Genomic DNA, 24,769 nt, shown 5'->3' with positions numbered 1-24,769 from the left:
TTTTACCATCTATATTTAAAGTTCGAGACTACTTTTTTTAATCAATTTCATTTTAAGAGTTGAATTCTACATTCTCTTTTAAAATATAATAGTTTTACCACTGCACCCAACCGTCACAATTTTTAATCCAAAAGAAAAACATAAACTTTTGCTGCCTTTATTATGTCACCATTCATCATACATATACACACACACGCTCTAAAAACTATAATTTGATTCTAGCTTTTGAGACGGAATAAAAATTTGGACGGTGAATGGAGAGGAGAATCTTCGATTCTAAAAATAATTTCCATTGGCTTAAAGTGCCATAGATTCTATAGTGTATGACATGAGAGAGAAAAAGGTAATGAAACTATTTTGGGATTAAGATATAGAAATAAGGGTATCAAAGCCAGCCAAATCCAACCAAGCAAAACCCCCACATTTACTTTCTCCTTTTTTGTGAGCTTGAATCATTTATTTTTATTCTTCGGCTTTGATGATTCCCAAGATATCCGTATTGACACAAGGAGCCTAATGGCCATAACACCCATAATTTTTTTCTTCCCAAATTCTCTAATTAGTCCCTGTATTATGTCCCTGTATTATGGCGTATTTAATTCATACACTCTAATTTGGTCAATTTTAATTCCATATTTTTCAAATTTTAAAATTTCAGTCTTAACTAAAATTGTAGTAGTTAAATATGCTAAGTCAAATTTCGCTATTAGTCATGTACTATGTGTAAATTGTAGAACTAATTTATGCTTTCCAATTTGATTATTTTTAATCTTTATAATTTTTAAATTTTAATGTTTTGATCTTGACTCAAACAATACTCATTAAATCTATTAATTATAATAACGTGTTTTTCTTTATAAGTATAATGTGAAAAATAGTAAAATTTAACTTAACAATTTTAAAAACTATAGCCTGAGCTAGGATTGAAATGGTACCTAAACTAATAGGAGAATTTGACTTTCTTCTTTCCTTAAATTGATTTGTCAAAATCCAAAATTATATACTAGTGGATAGGGTAAATACTTCAAGGGTCCACAACTCATGGTCCAAATTTAAAATTAGTCTTCAATATTTAAAATAATTTAATTGAGTCCTCAAAGTCTCATGTTGTATTAATTAAGCTCTTCGAAGAGTTTAGCCATCAGCTTGAGAATTAAATGGTAAATTGTATCTAACGTGAAACATATTTAAAATACTATATAGAGTTTTATATTGAAAGTTCATGGACTTATTGCCTATTAGATGTTTATATCTAAATACATTTTGAGCTGTAATTGAATAAATTGACTACTGTACAGAAAAAATAGAGATGAAAACTAAAAATTTGTTCATGAAAACTTTCTACGTCTGCATGACTTTGTCAAGAGAGTTGATCCAACATATTCAATCTAGTTAACTCCCCCTGATTAACTCAATTTAGTTTACTTACAAAATTCTGTACTTATGAAATAGTTCCTCTGTGAACAAATAAAGTGCTCTCTTAGTGCATACAATTTACCTTAACAAGTTGTGCATATATAAACACCAATAAAGCTTGTTAAATTACAATCAATTTCAATCACTCGTTCTACTAAAATAGTCATCTAAAAAGATCTTCAATTTATCTTTAATTATCTCCATAATGATGGAAATCTTCTTAGTATTAAACTCTCTTTAAGAATCGGTTTTCCATTTAAAGGAACATGAATTGTTTTGAAAGTATTTAATTAATTCCTTAATTCTCGTTCATATGATCATCACAAACGAGCTACTATCACTCTTCAAGATTCAACAATTAAAGGTCCAAACAACTTTATTAAAAAATATGTCAATTCATATAAGGTAAAATTTATCATACTGACAGTTATTCTTCAAGTTGCAATTGGCATTGTAGCTAACAGGCAAAATTATCGTTAACATATACATATATTTATATTATGAAAACTTGGATCTAATATATTAAAAAGAAAAGGAAAAATAAATATCCTCTTAAATTTTAGTATCATTGTATGCTATTTATAATACATCATATCAACTATCCATACAATTAATACATCGTGTTTCAATTTTGATCCACTTATTTTAAATAAGTTCGATTTTAAATTTAAATTGAATTCAGTTTTGAAATCAATTTCTAAATTAATAGTAAAAACTTAATTAATACGATATTAAAACTTTAAAATTAAAATATTTTAAAGGTTAGAAAGCATTTTAATATTCGAGTCATACATGGAGAAAGTCTAGTATAATTAAATGTTATGACTAAAAGGAAACACCCAAATTTGTTGAAGCTGACCTTGAAATTAGATTTTTAAAGATAAGCTTTGAGTGTTATTTATATATATATACAGTGCTTACTAGCTGTCCTCTTAGAATTTCTTATAACTATCTTCTCTTTTAATTTTTTTTTGTTAAAGATAAAAAATGATGATTGGCAATGGAAGTTAACTAACAACTAATACTCCATTATGATGATGGATTTAGTGACCCTTTGACGTGATTAGGGAACAAAATGATGTCTATAATATATTATGACTAACAACAATTTAGGGTGGGTGGTGGGATGTTAGGGATCAAATTACATGAAAGTGCTAATAATTTTCCATAATATACTCTTTTACTTAATTATTCCATATAGCAAATGATTGAAAATGATTGGGATAATATGCCTTTAGATTATGATATCAATATAGGTTTAGCCTTAATGCTCTTTGCTTCTTGTTATCTTTAAATTCATCTCCTCTTATATTCTTTTAGGCATATCTCATTTTAGGTTTATTTAGATTACTTAATAATGCATTGTTGGTAATATTGAATTTTTTATTCAATTAAATGTAAGATTTTTTTTTATTTGTGATTGAGAGAATATAAGATAAGATAATATAATAGCACTTTGTGTTTTTACAAAATTATCCCTTAAACTTTTAAATTTTTAGGTTTTTTTTAAATTTTAAGTAAATTCCTTAAACTTAATGGCATGTTATACTGCTGCTTATCGATAATGTTAGATTAATCAAACCCACACTTAGAAGTCGAAGGCAAATTAATTGTTTACCATAGAATATATCATCCTCACATCTATAAAAGATCTTCCAAAATCCGTTCTCAACATGCAGAGATAGTGACATTGAAAAGATATGTCATAAATGCAAAAAGAGGTAACTAAACCAAACAAAGATTTGAATGTTATTCTAACAACACTTTCCCTGTCATATTCAGACAGTGATTTACATGCTTTGTAATGTTTTAATTAAACTCATTATTCAGACACTAATACACAATTAAAAGCATGTTACAATACCGTATTATACGGGGAAACTTTTGTCTTAATCTTTTTTTCTTTTCTGTATTTTTCTGGTTTAAATAAAACACTGATCACATGGGTGTTTGATGGAAATTGAGAATCATTTACCAAACCTAAAACTGAAACTCTATTTTTCGTTCAAATTTTTTATTGGACTACAAAAATGGGGTCCCAAACGAATATATATAAAAATATGGGTTAGTTATACTGAAAGAAACCCCATACCTGAATGATGATATATAGTGGTTAAATCATAGATGGTTAGAATATAAAAATATCGGGTTAAATGCATATAATGGTCCCAAACTATTGTCTAGATTTTAAATCGATATCTAAACCTTAAGACGTTTTAATTGAGTCTTTAAAATAATAATATTGTATCAATTAGATCTTTTCATTAGTGTGGTTGCCAATTTAGGCATTAAATGCAAGTTTGGATTTGATGTGTACTTAAAACATGTGAGTTAAATTACAAATACGTATGTACTTATCGTATAAACAACTTAGATTTGACATGTTGAAAAAAGTAAAATAATGTTAAAAATTAGGAGTGCAATTTTTTAACATGTCAAATTAAAACCATTCATATTGCAATACACGTGCATTTACAATCGAGAGCAAGGCAAAGGGGCAAATAAGGGCCTTCGCTCTCACCAAAATGGTAAAATTGTCATTTAATCTTTTTAAAATTTGTAAAAGTACAAGTTAGTACATTGGTAAAACTGCACTTTATCTCCCTTCCCAGTACTCACCTTTACTTGCCCCAAATTTATAATTCAATGGTACCCTTTTTAAAACAAATTTCTAACTTTGTTTTTGCTTATAATTTGATTCACATGTTTTAAATATGCTCCATATCGTATTTTGAGTTAAAAGTTAAAGCCTAAGTTAATGTCTAAGCTATAACAAAAGTAGCTTATTAATATGACACAAATACATTAAAGACTCAATTAAAACATTTTAAAGCTTGGGGGTCAGTTGATGGAATTAACCCTATAATATTTTTCAATTTTTTTTCAACGACTAAAGGAAGGATCTGTCTGGATATCAGTATTTGTTATCTTTGGAGCCGCCCAAAATATGTAATCCAGCTGCTGCAGTGCCAATCATACAACTAGTACAATGGTGTGCCAAAGGGAATGTACTTTGGGTTTTTTTCAACCCTCAAAATCTGAAATCCACCATTAAAATGATTGACCAAACACAATACAGATGTCCTCCACTTCTTTCTCAATTAGCCAACGAAATAGATTTGGGTTAATATTACTTTTAGTCCCTAAATTTGACAATTAGGTCCACTTTGGTACCTATCCATTTTTTGCCCACTTTGACACTTAAACTTGGCAACTAAGTCCATTTTAGTCCTTGAGCTTGGATTACATCAAAATTTGATGATGTGACACTCTGAGAGTGGGTGATGACATAGTGTAATCTCACAATACTATGTCATCGAATTTTTACATTTGCTAAGTTTAAGGACCAAATTTGACCTAGTTGCTAAGTTTAGGTACCAACACGGACTTTATTGTAAGGGAATAAAAGTTGTATTAACCCTTTAGAATTTTATATTAATTTGAAGTGCAAAGGTGCTAATTGGACTTGCTTGCCAACTTTAGGGGTTAAAATGAAATTAATTGTCAAGTTCAGTGTAAAAATTATGTTAACCCTTTAGATTTTTATTCAAATATGAAGTGCATCGCATAGGTGTACTCCATTATCAATGTGTTTCTGAGATGGCTGGTCCTTTGCCCTAAAGTGGTGCAACCCAAAATTTATTTAGGGTCAAAGATGATTATATATATACCTCCGAGGAGTGTTTTAAGCTTTAAGCAAAGCAATGTCGGATCCCCCATTGATGTAGAGAGACCAATATCGTATGCTTGCAGGCTTTAGTTACAGCTTTCTTTTGCCTCTGTCATTTTGCTCATTAATATGAATATATTTGACTAACACTATGTTTATGTTTCATATAATTCATGAAAATAGCTTAAAATCTTTTCCATCTTTGAAGTTAAAGAAAAATTATTCATATTAATGAGCCTGTATGGCTGCATCTATACTGCTCATGGGTTGAGCTAGTTTTGTATTCGAATATTTTGAGATTAAATCATTTTAGAATTAAGTCTTTTCAAGTTCGGATTGTTTTATATTTTAATTACTTTGGTAGTGTCAATTCTATTTATTTGTTCGGATTATTTTAGATTCTTATTGTTCCAAATTTGAGACATTTTAGATTCAAGTCAAATAGAATTTTTCAATTGATTATTACTTGTTCAGTTCATTCTGAATTTAAATCATTTCACGTTCAAATTATTTATGTTAACTTAAGATTCAAATCAAATTGGATTCGAAATATTTTGAGTTTGGATCGGTTTCAAATTCAAATTGAATAGACCCACATTGTTAACTTGTTATGATTCAATAAGATTGCTCATGTTGAAGTTCAAATTTATCAAATCAAAATTTATCACTTGGTATATTTATTCTCGATAATTTTCATCGAAAATTAATAGATAAATACTCTTTGTTTTACGGTATTTCCCCCACCAGTTCTATGCATTGAAAAGAATTAAATAAGTTATATTTTAACAAAAGATTTCTTTTGTGGAATCATATAAATTTTAAAAATGACATGGGTTTTTTTTCAGTTGTAGTTCGATTCTAAACAAAAATTCCTTTTGCAGACCTATATAAGCTTTAAAATGTTAAACTCTGTTAAAGTTTGACCAATTTCATTCTTTTCAATAATACATAGATTAAATTGATTTATTTAATAGTAAAGACTGATTTGATCTAATCTTTATAATTGAGGGAACTACCAAATACTTTCAACCACATCAAATTGTTGATACAATGATAAGGATTGACAATAAAAATTTTCAAAATTTTAGGATTAAATAGATTTTACTTCCATTCATATATGAGCTATATTTTCTAAAAATAATGCATGTGGAAAAGTTGGACGAAGTTCGATTAAATAGTGCATATGATGATACATCGTCAAAAGCTAGAGAATGGTTAGGATTCCAAAGTAACCTTAATTTTTTTAAGCTGAAAATATTAATATCCTAAACCAAAATGTGGATAATTTTGTGTTGTCATATATATATATATATATATATATATAAAAGGGTAAACTACATTAATTGTCATTAATTTTGATTAAAATTATATTTCAATTACTTTCAAAAATTATGCAACTGCATAACATCTTGATTAAAAAATTCAAAATTTTCTTTCCTATTATAAGATTTTCTGGTCAAACAAACAAAAGAGAGAAGCTTTGTAAAACAACATTCATCCCTTCATCTCCTTCCCTGTTCATCTTCAAGTTTCTCATTGTTCTCATACTCCTTCCCAAACCTCACAATCTCAAATACCATACCAAATTCATACCTAACTTTACCAAACCCAAGCTACATTATCACTTCATCATCGAGCTTTCACCATTAAACCCACACCCAAAATCGATCTTTTTTTTTTGTAGACACACCCAAACTCAGTTTTGCGTTTTCTTTTAATGAGGAAAAACTTATCAATGAAGCATCACTTAGCCTTATGCATTTGAATCCCTTAAAGCCCCTGCACTTTGCCACCGAAATGGAGCTAGAAATTTTTCTATAAGTAAAGGCTTTCTGATTTGAATCATTCAACCGACTATTTGATTATGGTACTAGTTGGATTTGGTTGTGATTGAATCAAAAAATCAATTCAAGTGACTAGTCTAGCTTGTGAGGTTTAAAGAAAATAATAATAATTTAAAAATTCAAGAGAAATTAAGAGTTAAATTTTGTTGAATCCTTAAAAAATTTATTAAATTTTAAGAAATATTGATTTGATTCCTCAATCAAATTCATATTCAAGCCTTTATGTAATTGATATATATTTATTACTTTATATTTTTATGTCATTTTATAATAAATTTTATATATTTCAAGTTTTAAAATTATAAAAATTTTGAATTTGGACTAAATTGACAAAATATATAAATATTGAGAGTTAAATTTGTTGAATTTTTAGGATTAGAAAATAAACTGACAAAACGTGAAAGTGTTAGAGATAAAATTATTATTATACCAATCAAAAGATTTCTATGTCAACAATTCATTTAGTGACCGGTGCATTTTAATGGTGAAGTGACTAAAATTGATAATTAATCTAACAGGATGACTAAATTAACAAATAAAAAATTCAGTTACCAAAATAGGAACACATTAAACTTGGGTGGCTATTCCCTTTAAATTTTTTAGAATTATTATTAAAAAAATTAAAAGTATCAAATTAATATTTTAATTATAATTCAGGGGCTAAATTAGTTATTAACCCTTTAAATTAATGTTTCACGTCACCCTCTTAAAAGAAGTTAACGAATAAGCGACTGAAATGTAATGTTTTGATAACATTAGCGACAATTATATAACTTTCAAAAGTTAAATAATTAAAATATAATTTTAATCAAAAGTTAGGAATAATTGGTGTAATTTATCTTTGTATAACATTCCATCTAGGTGAGAATAATTTTCTTACCAATTATCAATAGAATCACTTCCCATTTGATGGAAAATAACTACACCAAATTATTACATTCCAAGAAAATCAACTTTTTCATACTAAACATTGAAAAGTCATTCCAACTAATAAAATTCTTTGAAAAATCAATACTCATCAATGACTTTAAATTATCGATAAAATATATTTAAAGTAGTGGCAAGAGCTTTCATTTGACACTTAGAGAATATAGATTCAAATACTATCATCCCGTGTTCGAGTGCGGATGAAGAAAACATGTGTGTAATTCTAATTTCTTCAAATAACTATCATCAAACTAAAATACAAAACTAGGAATCTGAAGGGCACCAAAAAAAAAAGGCTTTAGATTACATAAAAGGCAACAATTTCAGGCATTTTATTCCAATTTATAGAATAAATTTCATATATTTAAGACCAAAAAACAAAAAACCCCAAAAATTCTGTATATATATTTTATATATTCTTACCTCAATTAGATTCTCATTGGCTTTTGTAAAACAGCAGAAAGTTAAACTTCATGTTTTCCAGACCCAACAGCACCATCCATTTTCTGTCCCACAACCCATTTCAGCTTCTTATACCCAAACTTTTCTGTCAAACGAGTCAAAGTCCTCTTTTTTTCATCATCACCACAATGAATATTGTCTAACCAAAACAAACCACCAACTCTCAAGATCCTGTCTGTATCAAACATCAAGAACTCCAGTTTCTCTGGTTTGGTTCCAACATCTAAACCACTTGTAACATGGATCAAATCAAACACATTGTCATAGAAAGGAAACCTATGGTCCAAACTAAAAAACAAAGGGAAAAGACCTCTTGCAGCAATGAAATCACTATATGGTGCATCAACATTGAGTGTATTGGTGATTATTGTCACATTTTTTTCAGCCATTAAAGCAGCAAAAGTGCCTGTTTTAGACCCTTTTCCAATATCAAAACCTATTCTAATCCCATTATTCCCCATAGCTAACACATCATCAATAAGGAAATCATTCTTGCTTGTAGCTTTAACATATTTTTGTCTATCAAAGGCAAAACCATTCGGTTTTTTATTCAAACATTTGATGTTCTTACAACCAAGACCAGACCAAGTTGAAAGGCCTACCTTTGGAACGGTCTTGGCAAAGCATCTTCTTCTTGGTAATGGTTCACACCCTCTTAAAATTAGCTTCTGTGCAAGACTCCAATCATCAGGACAAGGACCAGAAACCTTGTATGTCATGTATTGAGACAACAAATCGGCTGATTTCTCACATGAATGTCCTACTGAAGCCACCATTTCAGTTATCCCTGTCCTTGAATCTTTCCCTAATGGAAGCTGGTGGTGTTGTAAGAACAATTTGAGTTCATTTGCAAGGTTGGGTCTTGAAACATTAAGTGTTTGGTAACCAAGGAGTTGGTTTTCAATTCGAGCAAGCTTTTTTTGAGATGAATCGATTTGTTTTATGATTAAAGAGACATGTTGGGAGATTAAAGTGATGTTCTTGTGGTGAAATGGGGTGATTGTGTGGTGTTTTGGTGAGTAAGTGAACACGTATAAAGCGAAAAGATTGGTGGCGAGAACAGAAAAAAGCATGAGAATGTTGACAGCAGATGAACAGAGTGTTGAACGCTTGAATCTTGCTGTTCCATCTCCAAGTTTCAGTGAAACAGAACCCATGTTTGGCTTTGGCTTTGTTAGAGAGTGAAATGAGGAAGAAAGAGAATAAAAATTGGTGCTTTTTTGAGATTTAGATTTGTGAAGTGGATCAAGTTGATATTTTCTTATTCTTTTGGGTTAAATTCACTCAGAGTCCCTATATTTTTTACATTTTTAAAATTTAATTTCTTTACTTTTATTTTCATGGACTTAGTTTATCTACTTTGTAGATTTTAAAATTCAGATTCATTTTATTAACTCCAACTAATTTTTTTTGTTGAATTCACTAGGATGATATTTTGAAATAAAATGGTGTGATTATATCTTTTAGCCTTTAAACTAGTCCTCTTTTGTACCTCTATTTTTTTGGTCTATTTTACTATCTAAATTTGACAATTAGACTCATTTTAATTCCTAAGCTTCACAAATGTAAAGTTTAATGATCTGACCAAATTTCAGAATGCTTCAAAGATGAGATCTAAGTTTAAAAACCAAAATGAATTGTCAAGTTCATGTACCAAATTTGATAAAAAAATACAAAAACCAAAATGGATAAAATTGCCAAATTTAAGACTAAAATTTACATAACCCAAAGTTATATACTTTAAGTGCGTGATTAATTAAATTAATTAATTTAGAGAAACAAAGGGCTTAAATTCACTTAAGAAGTAGGCAAAAGTTTGTCGGTTGGGGTTATTCTAAAGAACAAAGTGTTGACTTGTCACGGTTCCAAACATTTAAAGTAAGCTAGATCAACGGCTACTATTTTAATCGTCCGTACACGTGGTAACATCAAGGTGGAGTAGGCCCCACCACCATTAAGATCTAATGGACAGAAATTATCCACCATCATTAAGATCAAAAGCTGACATATGTACAAAAATTATATCTAAACTATCAATTCATCTCATTTTACCTCAAAACATGATATAAGACAATAAGAACATTACACGTCTTACATTACATCATTTTTCTTAATAAAATAAAATTAATAATTTAAATACCACTTCTAAGAAAAAAACACAATAAAAGGTAACAAGGCTAAGCTTAGAAATAAAAGGTAAGCTTATTAATACATATAAATATATATATAATATTACCTAACTGCTTATCTCTCTATCCATTTTCTTTCGCTTAGCATTCGGAGCATCCGGAACGCTGTTCTGGGACAATGTATCATGTTGGAAAGCACAATTGACTCCATTCCTGCATCCTCTGACAGTGTTAAAGTACAAACACGGCTTCATTATCCTTGTCTTCGAATCTCTCGATTTGGGGTTACTAGTTACTTCTTGGTTCGGTTTTAGCTGGTGATTGTGTCGGTTATCGAAACTCTGTGTCGTTCCTTGTCTTTCTCCTCCATGCTGCTGAATTAAGTTCTTGTAATAGTTTTCATCTTTCTTCTGCGGAACTCCGACAGCAGGAATAGGACCTTGTTTATTTGAGGGTGCTACTCCGACCCCATTTGACCAAGCATAAAACGAACCATCAGAAGTAGCTGCGGGGTATGGGGTGGAAGATGGACCGGAAACGTTCACAGGTGGTGGCAGGTCAAAAGGAGGCCTGTAATCAGTAACTAATTTCTCTATCAATGTCGGGTTGCTGAGAATTTTGACGAGCAAGTTAGGATCAATCATGTTTCCACGTTCATTGTTGTGGTCAATCGTTGTAAGGGCAGCAGATGCAGTAGCTGGTACACCAGCTTGTGAACTAATGGGGGCACGGAATGGTGCTAAGACGCCCAACGGTGTTCCAATTGCTGCATCCTCGTCTTCGATAGGAGTGACAGGTATTTGAGGAGTTTTCTGTTCATCATAGATACAGTCTTCTTCGTAAGCGGAAGGGCTGCAGAACAATAAGAAGATTTTAGGTTCATTGAAAAGTAAAACGTAAAGAGAATCAGCTTTTAGAAACATGAAGAGAATCAGACTTTGAGGGAATTGCAGATGGGCGCGGATAAACAGCTTCGAGCACTCTCACTTCTCTCTGATTTTGAATCTCGACCTCTTTACTTTCCTCTCCAGCAACTACTTGCCAATCCACGTCCAATACGAACTGTGACGACACAAATTCATCTTTCACAGCAATGCCAAGAACAATAGTTATAAATGAAGCTAAAAGTTGAAATATAACATTGACCAGACCTGCTGATAGCAAGAGCCTTGTGGTGCTACGTACGACCTTTAAACTAAAATGGAAATGACCAGAAAGAAAATCTTACTCTCAGAGGAAACCTCCAACTAATGACGGGGACTTCCGACAAGTTAATCTGCAAAAGATTTGTTGAAGAAGCTCCTTCAAAGCCAGGAGGCAGAAAGTCATCCACAGCTGCCCCATATAAATGGGATACCGAAAAGGTTTTTGCTTGGAGGTGATCTTGAGCACCCGACCCGACTTGTGAAGGTGATTCCTCTGATAAAAACAGCCTTATCTGTCGAAAAGCATTGCTCAATTAAAACAGAGTTGCAAAAGGCTAAATTCTATATACACACAGAGGCTCGAGTATATATCATTTGCTCTTAGAGTTACAAACTCTGCCTTCTAAGAATCAGCTGAGACTAATAAAATTATCAAGGTGAATTTCAGATGCTTATCACTGTATTCGTCACCTAATACTGTTACGATTCTGCACCATCAAAACTAGTATTAGTTACTAAACAAGGTTTAGTCCCTCCCTGGTACACACCATGGTAATGGAGCAGGGCCGATACGGCCAAATCCACCACAGCTCCGTCATTGGCATGCTCTGCCCTGACTTTCGCTCAGCCGTGGATGTTAAAACTTGAATAACACTATACCTACATTGGTGTTGGATGCATACATTATCAAGTTCGGTTCAAATTAGTTCAGCTTTCAGTTGATGATCTTAGGGTGACACAAAGAAGAACACTCTTTGGTACAGTGAAAACAGTTCCAAAAAAGTACAAAACTAAATTACAAATGAACACCTTCAAAAGATTTCATATAACAATGCCATCAAGATAAACTACACATCAAATGCAATTCGAAACACAGTGTAACAGAATAAAATTTAGAAAAAAAATTAAAAACATAGATTCATTTTCCAATGTTTTGGTACATTCAACTTAAAATTTTCCACTTAAATTTTTTTTTTCTATCTCAGCTTGAAACGGAGCTCAAAATCTAGGGATTTCGAAAGTATTAATGCAACTTTTTACCTGAAAGAGGCTAAGATCCGGTGCCCAAGTAACTCTTTTGGATTTGCGTACTCCTCGCATATTTACGAATCGAATATATATAGATAGATAGATATTAAGCTAAGTTTGTTTTTTTTAAAGCCCCTCAGAAATGGTTCTTTATCATTTTTTCAATTCTCGGCAAAAACAAATGTTAGAGTTCGATCCCCCAAAAGAATCGAATTTAGGGTTCGATAGATTAAAACCCTCCATTGGGAAAACCCTAATTAAAAGATATTCCAGGCCCCTCCGCCCCCTCTTCGTAGGGTTATGTGAGATGCTGTTGAATGGAGGGCGCTGGCACATGCAGGCATTGACGCGTGGAGGTGAAGCGATGCGTTGTTTGGATTTGCAAATGCAAAGGTACTGTAAATCAATTGTGTTTTGGGGTTGAAGATTTGACATTTGACACGGAGATATATATATCTATATTGACTACACTTTTTCTACTTTCTGTTTTCTATTTTGCTATTTTTAAAATCCAATCAATAGTTGTATAGGTTAAGTCACTAGTAGTCAATTCAACTGGTCAAAATTTTTAATTAAATAAATTATTAAAAAATCATTTTAATCTTATTTTTCAATTTTGAAAAGTAAAATTCTTTAAACATATTTCTTTTTTGAAAGTATTATTTTTATATATTAAACATAATAAATGGAATTGTGATAAATAATATCATTTAATCTTTAAAAGAAATTTGTTTTCTTTTCTTGTGGGGTTACTTTCACCCAAGTCCTCAAATTTGAACCTAAATTCTAAATCAATCTCTAAATTTCAAAACCTTTTGATTAAATCTTCAAAATATTAATATTGTATCAATGAAGTATATAAATCAAATTGTAAATACAAATATACTTACTGCATGAACGTTATTATAATCTGATCTACGTCTGATAGTTTCAAAGACTTTATGACCAATACTCATAAAAGACATTCCAAAAACTTGGTGCAGGAAAGCAAAATATCACACAATACACTGTTGAACCAAACATACAAGCATACCATCCATGCAGAAAGTTATACATGATAATATGTATATATATATGTGTGTGTATATATATAAAACTAGATAGTAAAGACCAACAATCTGCACTGGTTTGTGATCCGAAATGTCGATTACCATGATAACATGTTAATACGGTTGCTTCGCATAAAAGCCTTCACCTTTGCCATTTTCTATCTGAAAAGGAAAAGAAATTCTATCAACACCACCAGAACCGAAACCAAAAAAAGGCTGGATCCGTTCTATCCTAATTGAAAATGTCGTGACAGTATATCAGCTAACTATATAACAGTAAAGTTTCAAACCATACCATTTCCTTTTACACCCGATGATGGTTGGATTCTTGGAGAATGCTGCTTCCCATTAGCACCAGGTAAGGAATGTCTCTTCTTGATATAAAGATCTCCATCTTGCACGTCGGGACTTGATCTTGGTGAGTTATTTGCATTAACTTTAGCTCTTGCAGATTCCGTGGCTTGCATGAAACGGGGAAGAGAATTGCTACTGTTACTATCTCTTGGTTCCTCATCGATGTTATCGGGTTTTGTTGAACCGAAAGAATTGTGTCTCTTCCCGCTTCTTTGATCTTTGGATGGTTGTTCCGTACTACTTTTTGCACCACTATCACGATTTGCAGTTGGAGAACCCTTAGCAGTAGAAAAAGACTTGCGCTTTTGACCGCTCTTTTCAGTTTTCTTCTTTTTACTTTTTATAGATACTTGACTAGAAGGCGTTCCTTGGGATTCCGGAACCGTCATATGGCTCCTAGGAGAGGCTTCTGGGGATAATCTGCATGGTTCATGTTCTACTCGAGGGGAGTCAACAGCAACTAAATTCGCCGGTTCACCTTTAGTGTCATCAAGTTTATCGGGCTGGTTAGCAATGGATAGAGAAGAACCAGGCACCAGGATTGCAATTGTAGCATTTTCTTTGACATTCAAATCCTTGGCACCGTTAGAACTACAATTTTCTTGTTCGGAAACTTTAACTCCGTTCTCATATTCTACGGTTCCAACTTCATATCTATCAGGTGAATCGAGGGTGGAAGTCACAGAAAGTTCGGTGCCACATTCCGAGCCATAATGTTGACCCTTCCGATCACGTAGGACTGGATTTTCTGTGATGTTTGGCTCCTTTGACCTGCTTATTGTATCTGCCCCGGACGACACGGCATCCAAAGATTCAACTCCAACATCGAGACAATGAGCCTCTGTTTCAATTGTTTGATCCAGCGAGGTCTCTTTCAGGTCGGATGTGCTCATGTTGTCAATCCGAGTTCGCTCCAAATCACCTGTTACTGAAGAAGTGGGCAGGCAGGCCTCGGACTTAGAGTCGGCAGCAACATGGGTGATTAGATTCTCTTCACTCTCTGATGAAACCATTGTCTTGTTTACATCGTTCGACTCAGAAATAGCTTCGGATGGAACTGTAGCATCGAGTGGAGAGTCACGAGGTTGTTCGTTAGGTAACTCTGCCGTTGATGTCTTTTCAGATGATGACGTGGACATCCACCTCTCCAGCCAGCTCCAACCAGAACTAGGTTTTGATGGATCACAATTGATGTGGATAGGTTTGGTCTTAGGCGTTGAATCCAGCAGCTACAGTCGAAGCAAATTCAACGTAATGTTCGGGTAGACATGTTTGAGACACAGCTGTTAGAAAACAGTTAAAAAGAACATGAAGCCACGTTCACATACCTGACGAGCAAACCTATTGCTAAGCAACTTCTCTATGGAAGTAGAAGCAGCATTCTTTTCGGAATAGGAACCTTCTTGAGACAAACGAGCATGACGGGCACGGACTAGCATTTGCATTTTGACAATGGCTTGAATGCACCGTAAGGTCCCCACAGCATGCCTTCGAACCAAGTGCCCCCGTAAGGCAGCTTGCAACTTTACTAAGTTCTTAAGCTTTCCTAGCTCTTTGCGTGCCTGCAAATGAAAAGCCGTAAGATTAAAACTATGAAAACCACCAAGTAGTAAAATCTAAATTCGATTTAAGAATGAATTATCACCAAGAACCCTCTAATAGCAGTCTGGACGACTACAACATCAGATTCATCCATGTTAGCATCATCTTTAGCCTCATTTGTGGCAGCAACAACAGGTTCGGGCACTTTCGAGTCCTCTTGGGTCGATAATTGAGATTTTTCTTCAACGTAATCTTTTGGTGCTACTGGCTGAAGTTTCTCTTCGGTGTACTGAACAGTGGAGGTTTTCTCAGGAGCATCGGAGACATCGGACTGTTGAACATAACTAGCAGCTTCAGGACTTTCCTCCAGTCCAGTAGAAGCTTCTTGTACCACAGTGTTGCTAAGCACCCGATGCCGTTCAGATCTCTTACGGAAACTCCATCCTTTTTTTTCACTCGATCTCTTGTCCTGCAATAAAATTTGAACAGCGTATAATTCAGCTTAAAGGGTGACAAATTCATACGGCTTGTAAGCACCAAGTTGGAATATTCTTTTGTCTATGAGACAAAACATGGTTAACAGATTCTACACTGTTAAGTTTCCAAATTCGAAGATTGTCAGCCATTTCCGATCAATAACATCCGACTGAACTAAAAAATCTCGAATTCGTATCACATTATGATTTTCCATGTCTGAAAATTACAGTAGAACTTAGAACCAAAGTTAAAACCAGTCAAATTCTATAGAAGGTCCCTATACTATGCGGTTTAGACAGATTTAGTCCCACTAATATAATTTGATTAAATTTCTAGTCCCTCTTCTTTCCAAAATATGTATTTTCAATCCTAAAGCCAACAAGACATAAACGAATGATATTCATTCAACTGTACAAAAAAATGTCAATGTGTATATGCTACATGTCAAACTATTCAACGAAATAGCCAAGAAATGATCAAATTATAGTATAGGGACTAAATCCATAAAAATCACATAGTACAGAGACATTCTATACAATTTGACCTTAAAAAACTTGTTAGATTTGGAAACTGCAGCTGAAAAATAAACATTTTCAATTCATAAACTGTGGAAGCAATCGGATCTCAAAATAGTGTAAGATGTCAAGTTCTAAAGCTTCGCTTCCTCTAAAAACTTCATTTGAAGCAACTAAAAACATCAATTACAAAAAAAAAAAAAAACCATGAAATCTTAAATCCAACGAACAGCCGCCGTAAAGGCTAAGGATAAAACATATACCTGAGGAACATCGATAAAGTCTTCGTTTTTATCAGCTGAAACAGTGCCGCAAGTGATGATTTTGAAACAGGAAATGGATCTTCCCATGTTTTTTTTTTTTTGGTGCCTCTTTCTTTTACTATAACAGACTGTGAGAGACAAGACACGAGAGATAATATTTTTGTTGGAAATTGTAAAACAAAGAAAGAACAAAAGGGAAAGAAAAAACACAACACGGACTTCAAACACGCCCCTTAAATCTAGCTACTTCTGAAAGTTGGAATCCGCCAATTATAGACAAAAAAGAAAAATCAAAATTTGAAAATTTTTAATGGTAAAAACACCCCTTCCATCCCTCTCAATTATGAATTATGATATTTGAGTAAATCGGTTCCTTTTGAAAAATTGGAGTAGTTTAATTCTTGTTAATTTCGAAAATTTGAAGTTAATGATATTTAGTCATGGAGTTAATATTTTTCTTCAATTTTAAATAATTTCTATTGGTATAATAACAAAATTAACATTTAATGTTTATATATTGTATTAATTTTGACAAAATGTGTAAATATTACAGACTAAATTTATTAAATTATGATTAATTTGATAGAATGTGTAAATGTTTGGGTTAAATTTTTAAATCAATAACAATTTGATAGAATGTGTAAACTTTAAAGGCTAAATTTGTTATTATACTCATAAAAAAATGTACATTGACGAAAAATATTAATGCATCAGCGAAGGCAAAAAAAATTTTAAGGGGTCGGAATTAAGTTGTATATTTTTATGATACTAAAAATGCAATTTCATAATTTTAATAGTTTATATATTTATAATTTTTAAATGATTAAATCAAATTTTATAATTTTTGAGGGTCAAAGTGCAATTTTACCATTACTAATTTGAGGGGGCCCTGTTAGCCCCCTGACTTCGCCACTGCGTTAACGTTGTGATTATTTGCCCTTAGTTGCCCTTAGTTGCTTACTTTCAGGATTGACAAAGTTGAAATTGCTCTGTTTTTATGAGAATGACAAATTTATTCAATATCAAATTTAAGAAAGATCAAAAAGGTCTTATTATCGTAATTCAATTCAATCTTCCAATTTCATCCCAAGTTTTTCGGGTTTCTTTTTTTTTTTTTTTTAATTTTCTATACAATCATTATTGCAAATATGAACATAATACATGTCCAGATGTGTGAAAGCTAAATTTTTCAATTTAAAATAAAGAAATTAAATTCCAAATTGTAATATAATAAAGGGGTTGAAATTGGAATTAGACCAAATAAGTAGATTAGGTGGGGACGTGGGTGACATGCATGCTTGAAACAAGTAATCATTTTCTCACGAAAATGATGGTATCGACACGTGTGAGGATATGGTTCAAAATATTTGAATCCAAATTAATTTAAATTGGAATTAACAGCGAAATTAGATGAATTCTTACCGATGTGGGATCCCATTGCCCAATGATATGAACATGAGGTATAAGTCAAAAGTGGAGAAGTGGGAACCCCACCAAGAAATATATGCTATTTTCTTTCAATTAGTTGTTTAAGGATTGATTAATCAATCTTTTCATTGATGCTTAATTTTAGATTATATTTTATTTTTATTAAATAAATAAATTAATTAATCCTTATAGGTTAAATCAAAAGTAAATTGATTTGTACAAAATAAATAAAATTTTAAGAAAAATAATAAATTTATTTTTATTTAACGGATTAATTTATTATTATTATTTTTAAATTTAACTATTTATTTTTCCTAAACCAAGCTGTAAAAGTGTATATTCTTATATTTAGATGCTTTGCATTTGCACTTTTTAGATTTGTCTTTGTCTTCTATGTTTTCAATTGGAATGCTTCTTTGCATCCCATTATTATTTATACTAACAAAAATCCAATCCCAAATCATTGGTTGTGCTAGGAACCTAGGACCACATTGCCAATCAACTAAACAAATATCAGTTAATTGTGGTTTGAGTCCTTCTACTATACTAAAAATTGAAAATTAATTTCTCTACCTTTATTTGACATTATTTTCTCTTATTTTTATAATATTATTAATAGATCTAAATTGGTAACATTGTTAATTCTCTCTCTTAAAGTAATAATACGGATTTTTAAAACCAATAATTCATGTCCTTGATTGACATATAAATTTATTATTAATTAAACATGATAAATTAAATTTCTACACAGCCTTATGTGATAGAATAATAATAAAAATAAACTTCACATAAACTTCACTCTATCACTTGAACATAACTAATTGTGGGCAAAAATATCACTAGAACAACAATAACTAATTGTGGGCAAAAATATCATGAGACAATTATACAAGAAATTGGATTACATTTGCCCACTATATTTAAAACTTGTGTAAAACTAAAAAGTCGATTTATCATTCTATCAATTATGGTAGCTTTCTATAGTAAAAATAAACGAAATTTTTAATAGAAAAATTTTCTTTTAATTTAATATACAGAAATTATTTCACCTATATTTTAACTAAAAAGAGCAACATGCAATATGACACTTAGTACATTGATAGGCCTCTACAATATTTTTACGTATTATCAATTTAGACATACTAATTATATTATAAAAATATAGAGAGCAACTTATATCAAACTAAACCCGCTAATATCTCTCCCAAATAGGAACATTATTCACAAACAACCCAACAAGCCAACAACCTTAAACCCACCAAACCCAAATTTAAAATGACTTAGAACTGAAAATGACCCGAACAAATAACCCCAAAAGATTTGAACTCGAATGCCAAGCACCAATAACAAATGTTGAAATGCCCCAACCCAAAAAACCCAAATGGCTTGAACCCGAGCAATCCAATCCTGAAATGATTCAAATTCGAAAGAATCATAAAATTTTAAATCCAAATTAACTTGATTTAGATTGACCAACCTAAAACCAATGGACATAGTCTGGTGCAAGTTCATAGTAAAGGAGAACAATTGAAGTACTACTTCATGTTGTTTCATCAAGTATCATAGTTGGGAATGAAAGGAACAAAATGAAAAACAAGTCTTGTTAAAAACTGCAAAAACAGGGTGTCAATGTATGCAAGAAAGAAGTACACTTCTCTACAATGAGAGAACAAAATTTTCCCATACTGACCGGGAATATATCACACTTGCGACTTCCTTGGTCGTCCTCTCTTACCTGTTTTTCCTCCAGAGGACTGCGGAGTTTTGTTTGTAGAAGGACGACCTCGTCCAGTACCTTTTCCACCTGAAGTGGATTTCTTAGCACCCTTACCTCGGCCTTTGCCGGGAGCCTTTCCATTTATGTATTCTCCACTGCTGTCACTCTCAACATCACTGTTCTCTTCTTCATCCTCTGAATCAGATGAATCTTTTGACTTCTTCCTCTTCGAATTCTTCGAAGAATCGGAAGTATTCTTGGCACCCCTTTTGTTAGTTTGCTTGGGAAACGTAGCATTGGCATCAGGTACCTCAGTCCCTGCAGTAAGAGTGATTGTGTCCGTGTTAGTTTGTAATGTAACAGCTGAAAAATGTGAAGAGAAGAGACTGAGACCGAGACACATACCTTCAGCAGTAGCTTTGCCGTCATAAACATCCAGCTGTGCAAAACATTAAACATTAGCCTTTGTATTTCAATATCTCTAACAGTTACTAAAATCAGCAGCTAGTGCGTGACATTGAAACCAGATTGATGCCGTCTGCAGTGAGCAACAAAAAATCTAAAACCTCTCCTTGGTTCAAACTTGAAATTGAAGGTTCAGTGAGATGAGCTACTAGTAGTCATCATCAAGAACTCAAAATACCCAATAATCTAACGAAGTTTATAAATTTGAAGCAGAGGGAAGAGGTGAAAAGTTGAGAAATTGACCGACACTAAAACCATACAGGCCCGAAAAAAGAGCATGATCTCTAATAAAAGGATAAGTGAAAAGCTTTTAGAAAATTATGAATTTACCTGATCAAGACGGTCGCTGACATTTTCTCTATCAACAATGACCATCGAGTGGCCCATACCACATGCAACACTATACAAAGATAAACAGAACTTGTGAATACATTCTTGTCCAGAGATAATTCAAAGTATTACTATCGGTGCATGAATTTACTGCAAGTTATATCCACCTGATAACATGCATGCCCTCCAAAATGTCTACTTTTTTCGGAACTGCTGAAGACCTAAAAAGAAGACCACACTATGAAGTAAATATAACATTGGAAGGACTTAAAAAGCTGTTATGATAGGTAGCAACTATCAGACACATACTTCTGTCCCATGGGACCATATCCCAACTCTCCGTACTGAGCTTGGCCCCAACTTATGCAAGAGGCATCTGCACCAACAAAATGGTGCATATTGCCTGAATCCATACAACGTAAGTTCCAGCCACTGGGAAAAAGGGGGTAATTAAACGTGTCTTAGACATGTCCACAAAAACTAGAGCGTGAAGTTTAGTACTCCAACCCCCTAAAAATATCATAAAACTTCACATAAAGCATATAAGCAAAATAAACAGAAAAACAATAGAACAGTCAAAAGATGTCAATAACATCAAATTAATGATTTCTTCCATTCTCTTGGAAAAAACAAAACAAGGCGGTGCAGCATGCTTAAAAAACATAGAATGAAATGCAACAAGAGAATAGAAGCTTCCAAGCTAAGTTAAACAGTAGATTCTATTAAGAAAACTTCATGCAAAGCTTGATGATCATGAAAAGAGCAGTAACCGAGACAGAATAATGCTGATACTGAAACCGTAAGCAAAATCAACCAATCATCATAGCACAGTCAAACCTTAAATCCATGAGTGGTTTAGGATACATCCAGTCATCACCAGCATTCTTTATTTTTCCCCACATATACAACTGCCCACCACCTGGACAACAAGCAAAACACAATAATGAAACCGAACAGTGACTGTAAAACAACTACCAAGAAGAACAGAAAGCATTTCTTAAAATCTTAAGAGGGTTGTGGCAGTTCAGGGGCAGAGTTGCAATTTTGAGTAATTGCACACCTTATAAACCTAATTAATTTTACATTGATCAAGGGGTTTCCATGAGACTAGCCTGACTCCTTCAAAGCCAAGGTGGTCTACCTGGGTATTCATGCATACCTATGGGGTTATTGTGATTCCACTAATTCTACCAAACTTTACTCACCTTGAAATCTAAAAACAGCAACCACCCTTTCATCTTTCTTTTCAACTATCATTTCACCCTTCATAATAGAGTTTTAGCTACCATTCTATTAGCTTTGAGCCACAAACTACAGAACAAACAATACCTGCAGTACATGCTGAATTTACAGAACCAGCTGAAACAACCGCATTAGGAGGAAGAACATTGTGTTTTTGGAATACATCAACACGGCGAGGAGCCCACTCATCCTTCTGTTCTCTGTGCCCAAGCCTGTATATCAGTGATGAAGGAATTACATGCATGGTTTAAAACAGGAAAAACAAACAAGTAGGAATAAAGGATTTAAGCCTTGTAGAAACACATCAAATACTGGAGTGATGAGAAGCCAAAAGTAGCGTGAATCTTGCTACAAACCTTCCATAACCGCCAAAGCCCCACCTAGATATTCACACAAAAAATGTTAATTGTTCATGGACAAGGATAATAAAAGGGAAATAACAAACATTTCCGCAATAATCAACAGTGAACTTACGTGTAAACATAGCCATTCTTATCGACAGCAACTGGATGCAAAAATAAAGAAAAAAATGAGGATCATGTTTAAGTAAAAGATGAAGAGGGGAGGAAGGGTTAGAGGGGGTAACACTCAATGAAAGAAAGAGCAGTAAACATCAAATAGAGAAGCATATCATGAACCTGTATGGTTTGTCCCACATGCAACTTTGACAATGGTTTCCCCAGAAAGAGTAGCTATAGCTCTAGGGCGTGGTTGGGGTTCATAAACAAGCTTCACTGAGCTATCCTTAGAATTGTACTGTAAGAAAGAAAATAAGTACCACATAAACATTCATGGAAAAAGCAAGTCAATATAAATATATCAGTTACAAAAGACCATAGATAGATTCAAAACGTGTAAGATTAAAATATTATCTAAAAACATTATCAGACGGGACCCTTGACTACAATTACTCAAGAATTTTCTTCCAAAATATAAATTCAACAAGAGTCTGGGTAAACATGCCAGAAAGACAAATTGCTTCTCCTACATACCTCATTGTCCGTTCCATGGCCAAGCTGACCATACTGTGGAAGCCCTGCTGTTCTGCAAACCAAAAGACAAGCATGCAAATCAGTAATGAAGTACAAAAACAGGCATGCAAGCGAAGAAACAACACTAACAGACCACAAACCATACAATATAGAACTTCCTTCAACCGATGACAACCACACAGTGAAGTCTGCTCCACAGGCAGTATTTGTAACTTGAGAAACAAGACAACGGACAGGAGATGACTCAATTTCTACAAAAAAAAAAAAGAGGATAAACCAGCAAATAAATAAAGCAGAAGTTCAGAGACGAATGCTGAAGCAGGCATACATGGCATTCTACGAGAACCAATAGTAAACCAAGAAAACTAAACACCTAGAGTAATAGTACTAGAAATAATCAAAATCATCGGAACCTACCATTTCGTGTAGAACCTGAACCAAGCTGTCCATGCTTATTCCAGCCAAAGGCCAAGGAATTACCATCTTCCGTAACTACGACGGTATGGTTCCTTCCAGATCCAGCTTTGATTATCTTATACCTTCAACAAAGGTACAACATAATTAAAAAAAAAGGGAACATAGTGGACTAATGTTAAGAACAAGATAAAATAAGTGCTTACTTCGAGAGTTCAGAAACTATAGTTGGCCTATCACGCTGGATTGTATCTCCGTGACCCAGTTGCCCTTTCTATACATAAAAAGCGAAAGCTCTATCAACTAATATTAACCAAATTAAAGCAACATTACCCACAAGCATTGTTTTTTTCCTAAAAATAAAAAATAAAAAATAAAAAACTGAGCTTTCCATACCTCATTGCGACCCCAAGTGTAGCACCGCCCTTCAACATCCAATGCAACACAATGACACGATACTACAATAAAAAGGGAATGCTATGCTTTTAAAAAAAAAGTTTTAAATTTAAATTAAATGAGCAAGTGTAAGATAAAAAAAAAAAAAGCAAAATGAAAAAAATTTTTGAACTCACAGCAACCGGAGGCAACGAACCGGATGTCAACACCGACTAAAGGACGGAGGCGAGTAGGTGAGACCAAGTTGCCTTCAACAGCACCTTTACGCCGACCAATAACATCCCAACACGTGGAACCACAAAACAACAACTCTCCTCCTTTCTTCTCTTCCTCCTCCACCTTCTTCTCCATTTCAGTCCCCGACATTCCCGGGCAATACAAAGTCAAAGCTTTGACCGAGTGAGAGCAGATCTAATCTAACGGTTCGAATTCGAAAAAAGGGAAGAAATCAACGGCCCTAAAGAAAGGTCAAAGTTGGCGGGAAAGTGGGAACAACGGGTATTAAGCGGGGGATTAGGGGCGATTGGGGGTTTAAGCAAGAAGGTGAAAACGGAACCCTAATTCAAAGGAATTGGGAAGTGAATTTATGGTGTTTTTTTCAAAGAGGAAAAAAAGGGGATTTGATTGCTTGTCGAGGGTTCCCAAGAATAGGGACACCTTTTTCTAATTAAATTTAATAAAAGGGGAAATAAATTGTGGAGAGAGAAAGAGTGTAATTGATTAGATTTTGTTCTCTTTTCTTTTTTTTCAAGTTTTGAACTTTGAAAATGAAAGTGGTTGTCCTTAGGGTTTTTCTTTTTTTGCTTTACGAGGAATCAAAAGGGTTCCCATTACTGCAAGTGCAAATCTAACGTTCCATTTTATTATTTATTATCCTTTTTAATCAATTTTCCGCCAGCCGAGACCCACTGAAGATGAACCTGGATTGGGCGCCCCCAGTTTCATTTTATGTTTAATTTCAAT

General features: G+C 33.0%; 4 protein-coding genes across 5 annotated transcripts; all 4 read right to left on the bottom strand.

The window, feature by feature from the left end:
* Positions 1-8,136: 8,136 nt before the first annotated feature.
* On the bottom strand, positions 8,137-9,560 carry LOC108456159 (probable methyltransferase At1g29790). Its single transcript, XM_017754759.2, has one exon. The coding sequence runs from the start codon at positions 9,474-9,476 to the stop codon at positions 8,322-8,324; it is 1,155 nt and encodes a 384-aa protein (XP_017610248.1). The 5' UTR covers positions 9,477-9,560; the 3' UTR covers positions 8,137-8,321.
* Positions 9,561-10,338: 778 nt separating this feature from the next.
* Positions 10,339-13,082, bottom strand: LOC108454454 (zinc finger CCCH domain-containing protein 6-like). Of its 2 annotated transcripts, XM_053029446.1 has the most exons (5): positions 12,635-13,082; positions 12,142-12,253; positions 11,677-11,886; positions 11,386-11,510; positions 10,339-11,300 (listed from the first exon to the last, which is right to left on the bottom strand). In XM_053029446.1, the coding sequence occupies exons 2-5, from the start codon at positions 12,196-12,198 to the stop codon at positions 10,556-10,558; spliced, it is 1,137 nt and encodes a 378-aa protein (XP_052885406.1). In that variant the 5' UTR covers positions 12,199-12,253; positions 12,635-13,082; the 3' UTR covers positions 10,339-10,555. The 2 variants fall into 2 exon arrangements, with proteins under 2 accessions (XP_052885406.1, XP_017608410.1); XM_017752921.2 differs by lacking the exon at positions 12,142-12,253 and having other exon boundaries at positions 12,635-13,081.
* Positions 13,083-13,490: 408 nt separating this feature from the next.
* LOC108457262 (protein IQ-DOMAIN 32-like) lies at positions 13,491-17,092 on the bottom strand. Its single transcript, XM_017756228.2, has 5 exons — positions 16,823-17,092; positions 15,671-16,036; positions 15,354-15,587; positions 13,967-15,254; positions 13,491-13,833 (listed from the first exon to the last, which is right to left on the bottom strand). The coding sequence occupies exons 1-5, from the start codon at positions 16,907-16,909 to the stop codon at positions 13,814-13,816; spliced, it is 1,995 nt and encodes a 664-aa protein (XP_017611717.1). The 5' UTR covers positions 16,910-17,092; the 3' UTR covers positions 13,491-13,813.
* A 2,331-nt stretch (positions 17,093-19,423) lies between these two features.
* LOC108453972 (uncharacterized) lies at positions 19,424-24,746 on the bottom strand. The gene is made up of 16 exons (XM_017752243.2): positions 23,983-24,746; positions 23,807-23,868; positions 23,617-23,684; positions 23,414-23,535; positions 23,142-23,247; positions 22,997-23,048; positions 22,643-22,760; positions 22,479-22,509; positions 22,361-22,384; positions 22,092-22,216; positions 21,600-21,681; positions 21,072-21,194; positions 20,930-20,983; positions 20,763-20,832; positions 20,373-20,406; positions 19,424-20,285 (listed from the first exon to the last, which is right to left on the bottom strand). The coding sequence occupies exons 1-16, from the start codon at positions 24,170-24,172 to the stop codon at positions 19,951-19,953; spliced, it is 1,596 nt and encodes a 531-aa protein (XP_017607732.1). The 5' UTR covers positions 24,173-24,746; the 3' UTR covers positions 19,424-19,950.
* Positions 24,747-24,769: the final 23 nt, after the last annotated feature.

This window comes from Gossypium arboreum, chromosome 6, assembly GCF_025698485.1.
Source record: "Gossypium arboreum isolate Shixiya-1 chromosome 6, ASM2569848v2, whole genome shotgun sequence".
NCBI classification, from domain to species: Eukaryota; Viridiplantae; Streptophyta; class Magnoliopsida; order Malvales; family Malvaceae; genus Gossypium; species Gossypium arboreum.
The sequence above is the reverse complement of the archived record's forward strand: the minus strand, read 5'-3'. Positions and strand labels throughout refer to the sequence as shown.